Source organism: Rutilus rutilus (assembly GCF_951802725.1).
Source record: "Rutilus rutilus genome assembly, chromosome: 6".
Taxonomy (NCBI): domain Eukaryota; kingdom Metazoa; phylum Chordata; class Actinopteri; order Cypriniformes; family Leuciscidae; genus Rutilus; species Rutilus rutilus.
Window position 1 is genome coordinate 50,025,401 of NC_140214.1, and position 10,359 is coordinate 50,035,759.

At 37.2% G+C, this 10,359-nt stretch overlaps 1 protein-coding gene across 3 annotated transcripts; it reads left to right on the forward strand.

Moving 5' to 3' along the window:
• Positions 1–3,879: 3,879 nt before the first annotated feature.
• Positions 3,880–9,099, forward strand: LOC311291921 (uncharacterized protein). Of its 3 annotated transcripts, XM_084411277.1 has the most exons (10): positions 3,880–4,074; positions 4,510–4,728; positions 4,835–5,070; positions 5,267–5,376; positions 5,842–6,011; positions 6,193–6,390; positions 6,478–6,564; positions 6,768–7,021; positions 7,121–7,249; positions 7,652–7,721. In XM_084411277.1, the coding sequence occupies exons 1-6, from the start codon at positions 3,939–3,941 to the stop codon at positions 6,372–6,374; spliced, it is 1,053 nt and encodes a 350-aa protein (XP_084267403.1). In that variant the 5' UTR covers positions 3,880–3,938; the 3' UTR covers positions 6,375–6,390; positions 6,478–6,564; positions 6,768–7,021; positions 7,121–7,249; positions 7,652–7,721. The 3 variants fall into 3 exon arrangements, with proteins under 3 accessions (XP_084267403.1, XP_084267405.1, XP_084267404.1); XM_084411278.1 differs by lacking the exons at positions 3,880–4,074; positions 4,510–4,728; positions 4,835–5,070; ... (1 more) ...; positions 5,842–6,011; positions 6,193–6,390 and adding exons at positions 8,059–8,126; positions 8,312–8,426; positions 8,545–9,099 and having other exon boundaries at positions 6,482–6,564; positions 7,652–7,724; XM_084411279.1 differs by lacking the exons at positions 5,842–6,011; positions 6,478–6,564; positions 6,768–7,021; positions 7,121–7,249; positions 7,652–7,721 and having other exon boundaries at positions 6,193–6,306.
• Positions 9,100–10,359: the final 1,260 nt, after the last annotated feature.

The following is a 10,359-nucleotide window of genomic DNA, read 5'->3' on the forward strand; positions in this document are numbered from 1 at the left end:
GTGACGGCCTCTTTGTCATTCGAACTTCTATTTTTGTACTGCACATCATTACAAACTATAACAGGCAGGACACAACTTAAAACACAAGAGCCACACTTTTTAAAACATTAAAGGAACTTTGGACTTTTGGGACATTATTCCCCGTATCCCCCAGAGTTAGATAAATCCACACACACCCTTCTCATCTCCATGCGTGCCATAACTCTGTCTGACACACCCACCGCTAGCCTAGCTTAGCACAAAGACTGGATGTAAATGGCTACAGCTAGCATACTAATCCCAATAAGTGACAAAATAATGCCAACATTCTCCTATTTACATGTTGATTTGTATAGTCACAGTGTGTACAAATAACAAGGTCACATGAGACACAGCCATCTTCTAACTGTATACTATGGGATTCCAAATTTATTAAAATGTTTAATTTAGGTTTACAATGAATTTAGCATGTTAAGGTTAGGTATACATTATTAGTAGCAGAGTTTTCTAGCAAAAGACTCCGGTCAGTCCTGTTTTACTGAAACTCTTAAAGGCTCTCGGATTTTGTGTTTTAACAAGAAAGTCCAGCCAGTCCTGTACTCGGGTCTCAGCAGTTGAATAGATATGCTGAGTGGATTAGGGTGGGCAGCACTCTCGGTCTAGAACCGGTTCCTAAACCTGTCTTTTTGGTTCCGGCCCCTAAATGTATATAAACTTTAAGAGAACATTTCACAGATTCAGACTTTGGTGACTGCAGCGACCGACAGCTCGTGTTTTCAATAAACAATCTTGCTGAAGAAACAACCAAGTCTCCTGGTCTTTCGATTCTGAGTTTCCAACACATGCATCTGTCCCAACTTTTTTTGGGGTGTTTTGCAGCCATCAAAATCAATATTTGATCATATTTACAAAATACAATTATGTTGGTCAGTGAAAACATTGGAAAACGTTCCTTTGTACTTTTGTCAGTTAAAAAAAGGTTAAATAGAATTAACAAATCACAGATTCTTGATTTTATTGCATTTTACAAAAAGTCCCAACTTCTCTGGAAATGGGGTTGTATTTATTGTTCTGTGTTTTGTCTATAGACTGGCATTTGTAATCTCGTTGTATGCAGAGCTTACAATGACAATAAACAGATTCTGATTCTGATTCTGATGTGTCACTATTTTCTACAGCTACATATTCTCCTGTTAGACCGACCCGTTAGACGTGGATCAACCTCACTCACACAGAGGTGGTTTGGTACCAGTACAGAAACACACTCCGGGTCAAACACCGCTACCATGAGGACAGAATCAAAGCACAAAACAAAATAACACATTTTTTAAATATGCAAAATATTGTCCAACTATTGTTATCGACAAAATCCCAGAAAATATCCACATATCCTTTTTGGGTAAATCTTTATTTTAAGGTGCTTGTAATAGGCAGTAATTAACAGTTAATAAGACACTTATAAGACCTTATAGGATGCTTATAAACATAAATAAGTTAATATAAGTGTTAATTAAAGCATAATTAGCACTTTTATTATTGCTTATAAGACAATTATAGGCTCTTATTAAAAACTTGTAAAGTTATTTATACCTCATGGACCTTAATAAGATGTTTATTAACATTAATGAGAGTTAGTAATGTCCTAAAACACATTTATTATTCCTCGTAAGATATTTATGAGTACTTATTAGAAACTTGTTAACAGTTTATAGACCACTTATCAATGTTAATAGGATGTTTATCGACAATAATCAGACTGTAAGAAGGCTAATATATCCTTATTTATGCACTTATTAACCATTAACAATGCAACTTTGCAGCTACCTGAACTTAAGTGGGAACAGTGTCTTATTTAAATGAATAAATCCTTTATTATGCACTTATTAACCATTAACATAACTAATACAAGAAGGATGTGGAAAAATATTTAAAAAGTTAGTGTTATAGTTGTGAAGCACAAAATCATACTCTAAGACATTTTGTGGAAAATAAACATTTTTTTTTTACATTTCACACCAACCAAAAGATTATATTGAACTTCCACTCAAGCACAAGTATAAAAAAAAAGTGCAATTACAAATACGTTTTCTTTAACATTAAAGGTGCTGTAAGCGATCTCGGTTGGCGTAACCTCTTGTTGATGTTTGAATTATTATCAAACAAAACGGAGGCTAGCTCGACCCTCCCTCCTCCTCATCCGAGCACTAACCCCCCGAACCCCACCCCCACATCATTCTTGTCGGTTATTGGCTGGAACAGTTTGTTATGTTTCCTGCTGCGGGTTGCTCTGTTTGTTGCTCAGTTTGTTTTTGCTGCAGTTTGTGGAGCCTGTGGTGTCTGCAGAGACCGTGCTTTTTTACAGTGTGTTCAGGGGACAGGCAGCTAGCGGATAGTGAGGAAAAGCTGTATTAAAAAATGTGAGGAAAAAAAATTTTGGCCTAAAAAACGTGAGGTCGCTTAGAGCACCTTTAACTGTAAACAACATTATGAAAACATTTTGTATGGCAACGGCTTTTCTTCAGTAACAAAATGACGATAGAAGTGAGTTTTTCAGTCCTCCACCTTCAACAACGTCTGTATGGCATTTAGGCCAGTAAGATGACCTTGAGATCGTGGACTTGGGGGAATCCTCCAGCTCCACAAAGATCTTCTGAAAAACCTTAAAGGTGTATTTCAGTTTCTTTGGATTGTTTAGTACCAAGCCATAAATAAGGCCCTTTAGGTCGGGGCAAGCCTGTGCAACACTGGGAATACCAGAGAAGACCTCTGCTCCTGCGATGGCTATTCCAGCTTGCTTCTCCAGACCTCCCTCCCGGATCTTTCTGGACCACAAATATGTTGAGTGCAAATGAAGCATCGTCGTCATCACAAACCTGTGAAATATACCAGAGAGAATTAAACCTACTTTTTTTGGCAGATGTTCAGAACACATATTTGCTCTCCCTCTGGACAGAAATCTGGGGGGATTATGTAGTTGCTGTGGTAGTTTGAGTGGTGTTGGGATTTAAGGCAAGAAATGTGTGTGGGCATCAGCAATACCTTTGTGAACATTAATGTTTGGTAACACTTTAGAATACTGTTCCTTCATTAATGAATAATTACACAGGAACAAACGAGTAACGCATTATTAACATTCTAGTAACTACTATTAAAGGCAGGGTAGGTAGGATTTTTCTAAAAAAAAAACATTCCAAATTTGTTTAAACTGTCTTTATATACCAATACATAATTAAAATATAAGTACTCTGAAAAAGAAAATATAAAAATCGAGTGACTGTAGACCTTTTAATCTGCAATAAACACAGCTCATTATTTCCATTCACTCCCACCCCCTCCCTTCTGAGCTCCTTCCAAAGCCACGCCCCCAAAACACATGAACGCGCGACGCCAAGCGCTCAGGCTCAGCTGGAAGACGCATGTATTACCTGAGACGAGTGGAGAGGAAGGAGCGTTTGGAAGCATATGTGTAGCAAAATTCAATTTGCAATGCAATATTCAAAATGGCAATGCAATATTCAAAATGGAAATGTAATTCTGTATTTAAATTTACATTTTCCATCAACTCCATGCATGCAAAATTTGGTGCAGAATGAAATTGAAAATTAAATTATATTATTTACATTTGCCATTTTCAACAGTAGTCTTAAATTGTAAAGTGCATACTATTTTAATGCTTTATAAGTAGCAAAATGAAAATGAAAATGTATAACCAAATTGATTTGATATGTGAAACGTGTCCAAACACAAACAGTAGCAAAATTATCATTTAAATGTTATTTGTCCTAAATGCATTTAGACTAACAGTTAGGACACGTACGATTGCATTTTCATCATGACGCCGTGGGATATTTGTAGCAAAATTCAAAGCGGCTTTGAAAATGCACCCTACGCACTCATTGCGTCAAGGCGGGGCTTACTTTGCGTTGTCGTGGGTATTTTGATAATTGGCGGTAAGGAACATGGCGAAGTCTGTTCCACAGCTTCTCCGAGAAGCTGCCCAAGCACTGGAGCGGCAAACTGCAAATGTTGGCCCTTCAGAAAACCCATCGTCTGGTCTGAGCACGACGCCTCCGGATCGAAGTGGCGGGACACGGGGTAAGTTGGCAGATAAAGACCAAGGCAACAGTTTGACCTAGGGTTGCCAACTTTCACTCGGGTCTGGCGAGGTGGGTTGTTACTGACGACGATCACATTCGTTAAAAATCGTCTGTATGAGAAATGCTCGTTTTTGACAAAACAATGGGATGACGGCTTTAGCCACGGTCACACTACACTTTGAGCAGGCGTAGCTTACTTAACAACAACAAAAAAATAAATATTCAACCCAAAAAGTACAAATATTTAAAGCTTCACTTTACTGCAAAAACTTTATTATTATTTTAATTCAGTTAAAGGTTGCGTTGTGATCGGTATTGGTCACGACATACAAATTCGCAGGTCAGAGTTTACCATACAGTTTGCAGACCAGACACTGACTGTGTAATTGAATTTACAAACTAGTGTTCATTTTCTATGATCATTTTCTTGCAGCAGAGGTTTTAAGATTGTTTGCACCATATTCAAATCCACGGGGCCGTGTGCCGAGACGTCCCAGCACTGCTGGACCTTCAGCAAAGAAATCTAAAAGTGTTTCCTACACCCATCGTTTTTTTTGCCTGTCCAAGAGAAAGGAATGTGAGGTTCCAAGTCCATCAGTGAAAAACAAATTAGAGAGGGCAGGAATAGGAGAGAAGAGGATCACCATTCCAGGTCAGTTATTTTTTTTTCTCTTTCTAAGGGTTTGCTTAAATCATGCTTACATTAATGTATTATCCACCTGATTTTAACTTGTATTTTTATTTTATCTTTGTTTTAGACAAATACTGCACTCCTCAGGAGTTTTCAGACCATCTCTTTCAGCATTTCCCCATGTTGAAGGACTGTGGCGGTTTCCAGCTGTTGCGATCCAGCGGATCAACACGTTCCAAAAAATTAGAGACAATACCCTGTCCAGATGATGGGTATTCCCCTGAGTACCTCTTAAGTGAGTCTGTCATGGTTGGGCAGGCTCTCATATATATCCGGCCACTCCAGAAAGATATAGATCTGCAGGTAGGTAGGAAAAGGTTAAAATCTCTGGTTAGTAATAATACTGTGGTTGTTTAGACAGTTTAAACCACTAAAACTAAGTAATACACTAGTTTTAAATAAAGTGATTTAGGAAATTCCTAAATTAATATTTCTTTGTATAAGCTAACCCTACTATCTATCTGCTAATGTGACTTTTTATGTTCTTACAATGATTCAGACTCTTGAGAGTGACCAGCCTATATCCTCTGGACCACTGACAGAATGCTTGTACTGCAATGAGAAGTATAGCCTGTCAGAAATACAAGACCATGTTGATGTTTGTGAAAAGTAGGTAACTTAAAAAAAATGGTGTGTGGTGGTGGTGTTTATCACTCAACAATGTAGATTAATTTTTTTATGTAAAATTATTTTAAATGAATGTGGGCAGATATCCCACCTCTTTGTCTCTCTCTCACTTACTCGCCAAAATTCTCTGCATTTGTATATTATTTGCACCAGGGAGCCACTGTTAATTTGTGGGAGACTTCCGCAACTTCTGTGAGAGGTGGGATATCTGTGTGGGACTCTAAATCTCTTCATACAGATTTAACATTTTTTGCTTGACCTTTTTTTCATAAATTGCGGTGACGCCTGTCTGCAATAATTGATTAATTTATATGTTTCGTAACTTAAGTCAGGTACAAAACATTTGATGGTACTGTGGGAGGGTTTAATACAGCTGCAAAGAGAGTGATGTTGAATTTTATATCTTTAACTAATCTAGCTGCTGTACTGTCGTTATGGTTATATCAGGTTTCATGAGTCAGGCGAAGTGATATCAGATAGAACTGGCAATACAAGACAGGAAGAAATGGCAGCAACCATGTCAGAGGATTATGCTGAAAGGGAGGAAAGGGCCTCAACATCACTCAATACTGTTTTCTCAGCCAGTGCCAGCACATCTGCAGAGCCTGCCACTGAAGGTGTCCCTATCATATTGACCATACCACTGAGCACACCTTTCTCTGTATTACCTTTTTTAGCATACAAATCATTTTTCTCATACTACAAAACAACAGGACATCAATCAGGGATGTTAATTATATCAGTTAATCATATATTTTTTATATCAAGAATTGTTATCAGTAATCTGTGTTTTCATAGAGTGGAAGATTGAACCGGATCTTGAATCAGCTGCCCGGATGTATCGAAGACAGATCTTAAAGAATGCAGATGACAAACCAGACCTAGTTGTTACACTAGATCTGCACAGCTGTGAAAAGGATCGTGAACGAGAAATGTTAGCTTTTTATAAACGTCCAAATGTTGATTGGACAAGTCCATAAACGGTAAAACTTAAAGGTATGTATTTATTAGTGCAAAGTAGCTCTGCTTGTTTGCATTAGTACTTAGAGATTACATACAATTTAATAATCCTCAATTAAACAGGTGATGCTGCATTAGGGGACGGAGTTAAACGGCACTTTTTCACATTGATAATGGAAAAGCTCCACCATGGATTTGAACTTGACATTGGTGAGTTATAATTGTAAACATTTTGAAATGTTGTGCAGACTTTCCTTCACCTCCACTTTTAGTCACTATTAGAAATACAGACATACTGGATATAATACATATAAACTTTTTTTTTAGTAGATTTAATAGTTATGTGCATATTATAGGAAGAGATGATTAAGTATGTTCATCTGAGTGCATTATACCTGTTATACATTTTTCAGATAACTGTGGCAAAACGCTGTTCTTCAATGGCGAAGATGATCACAAGGTTCCTTCAACATCTAGAGCCCTCTTGGATGGTGATCTGTTCAGAGTTGTGGGACGAATGATAGGACATACATTTATTAATGAAGGTCCACTCTACTCAGGACTTAGTCCAGCTTTCTTCCCCCTTTTAAGTGGCGTTAAGGATGATACTCCAGTTTTGGAATTGAAGGACTGTCCTGATATGGATGTGATTGAAGTTGTGTCCCTTGTATGTATATATTTATTTGATATATATACGTTATATAAATATATGTATATGAGTATACATTTAAAGTCTTACCTTTTTCACACTTTGTGTAAATCTTAGCTGGAAAGCCAGAATGAACTGAATCAGAATGAAATAGACAATATAAACAACCTGGCCATCAACTGGGACTTGCCAGCAATGAGCAACAGCAACAGGTGGTGGTTGGCAGAAACCATTCTCCACCACGGGGTATGTATGTCTTATCATATAAAGGTGAAAGTATGTTAATTGCAGTTGGGTATGTAGTTTATCTTTTTAGTTTAACTCTACATAAGCCTCTTTACATAACCATTAAGTTAGGATAAAAGCTTAGATCTTTCGTCAAGGCTTGCATACCACCGGTTTCACAGACATGGCTTAACCCTAGTACTAGACTAAATGTAAATCTGAGCTGTTTCAACTGAAAGAAACTTGCACTGACTGACCTTTAAACATGTCAGTGCCTTTGTTTTGTCTTAAGATGCACACAAGTAATGTTTTTTTTTTTCTAAGGCAAGTTTATAAAAATTACTTAAATGTCCTTTTTAAACCATGTCTATGAAACTGGGCCATAGTGTTTATAATTTTTTATGGTTTGTGGATCATTTCTAGGTTATTGGTCAACGTGAAAAACAGATCTCTCAGCTGCGGAGAGGACTCAAAGATACGGGTGTTTTGAGAATGATTCACTAGTTCACACTTACAAATAAGTCAGATAGAATTAATGCGTATTTGGCGTGCTGTCCGAGGAGAGGAGAGGGCTCGGTATTCGGCCCGAACCCAGAGTACTCCCCCCGTATTCCTGGCTGTGAAAGAACAAGCCAAGGGTGAGGAGTCGGGGTGGTGGAGGGATGCTGGAAAACTGTCAAGGAAGTTAGGTGAGTTGACAGAGTGAATATATATATGCTTCCTCTCATGCTGATAGGGTAGACATGGTAATTGTTTGATGAGATGATTGATAGATTGGTTGATTGATTATTTGAACGTGCTTCTCCCGAACTTTGTTTATAAAACATCATTAAAAGAACGACCCAGTTTAACTGCAGTACTGTTTCCTAGATCTTCAACACTGCTGATGGAACCAGAAGTAATTGGTCTATTTTACTTAGAAGAACAGACTGTATGGAAGCCGTTGCATTAAATCAATTATTAAATTTTCTGTATCTAATCATACAGTGGGTTGTTTCTAATAAAACACTAAGTCAGTGGATGAAATACATTGTTGCAACTCCATATTAAGGCTTGTATTCTGTGCTGCTATCTTTGTATTAGATGATACTTAGGAGAGTCATCTGGCCAGAACCTGACAGTGATGAAGATGAAGCCCCTTCGAACCTGGAGCAATCTTGTGTTGTTACGGCTTTCTTGCGTGAATATATTCAAACAGGTAAAATGTGCTATTGTAAATGTTAGATTTTAAAAACATAAAATTAATGTGCATTTGAAATTTAGTTGCAGATGTAGGAATTATGCTATAAAATATGATTTTACCCAAACTGATGCAGGATCACCTGCTGAACTGTGCGAGTTGCTGAAATTTTGGACTGGCTGGGCTGTTCTCCCTCAACACCTGTATGTCGAAGTATCACCTGACCTATCACTCCCAGTGGCTTCAACCTGCCTCACAACACTGAAACTTCCTTTAAGATGCAAAACCTTTATTGCATTTACACAAGCAATGAGAGCAGCGGTTTCATCCACAAGATTTGGCTTTGGCCTTATCTGAGTTGTAATATTTAAGTGTTCATGTGGAGAACTGCATTTTTAAGAAAAAATGTAAATTTTATGTTCATTGTCTTTAGTATTTTTCGCATTTCTTGCTTAAAAAAAATGCATGTTCTTGACAGGAAGTTTTAAAGAGCTCTTATTGCAGTGATGGAAAGTTAACCTTATGAGTTAAGTGAAAAACAAATTAATTACAAATGTTAAAACTACTTGTTTCACTCACTTTTTTTTATTTTGTTTATCGTCATACATTGTCATTCATGTTCTTAAGAAATTTTGTAGTTCAGGTATTTGTTCAAATAAAATAACAAAGGAAAAGCTGCTTGTGGTGTCCATGCATGTTCAATGTCTAAAAATCTCTGTCAATTGGGCTACTGTGCTCATGTAGGCATCGATTGCCTCGTTTAGTGGCATTTCCCGGTTCGGAAGACCTGCCAACTCCTCTGCAGTGAGATCTCGTGGTAACTCTACATCTGGGATTGAAATGCTGTCTGCGTCTTCCACGGCATGTGGTCCATCCCAGTCAACACCATAGTCATCATCAACCTTGCAAAATACAATGACAGATGCTTTTAAATTATCTACCAAAACACCCAGTAAATATTACAAGCATTTGTCGCATATACTTTTTGTTCTGATGTAGGTATGAGTGAGGATATTTTATAACTTTTGTCAACAATTCTTTAAAATATCTTGAACAGTTCTGGGGCACCACTGACTTCCATAATGTTTGTTTCCATTACGTCAGTGGTGCCCCAGAGCTTTTTGATTACACACATTCTTTAACGTATCTTCCTTTTGAGTTCAGTAGAACAAAGAACTAACTTGAGAGTGAGTAAATGATGAAAGAATCATTTAAAATGTGCAAACATACAGCTTCCAGATCATCAGCAGCCTCTCTGTTTTGCAGCCAGAGTTGGTATGGAGAGCAACCATTCTCCGTTCTCAGCCTGTGCAAGTTCCATGCTTCTTTAAAAGTGTTACGCTGACGTTGTAACTGGGGCAAAAATGCCCAATGCAGAGCAAAGAGGTGGATCTCATCATCAGGATTCAACAGTCCAGTCACTTCCAAATGGAAAAACAACATGTGGAACAAATCGAGAACTTGTGTTTAAACATCTCGCCAGAGACGTTCAATTCTAAAAAAACAAATAGAACAGAACAAGTATCAACATCAAATATTAAGGCTAAAAATAATAAAAAATAAAAAGGTGAGAATGAGGGGTGGGCGATATGACTATATATACACACACACACACTAATATGTGTGTGTGTGTGTGTGTGTGTGTGTATATATATATATATATATATATCACATTATAGTTATTTTAACTTTAAGTAAGGTTTTTGTAATAGCAAAATTTTAATACCATAGAAATTCCAGAGTTCTTGTCACAAATTTATCTATATTTATACTTTTCTTCAGATTCTAGTTCTTATTTAATGGATACTAGTAATTATTAGATACCACTGAGCTGCATTGACATGGGTCATTCATCATATCTCAGCAAACATGTCAAGTCACCATAAATATAGAAATGCATGAGTATTATTTCAAACCATAAAAGTAATTTTTCATTTACCTCTGATTATGC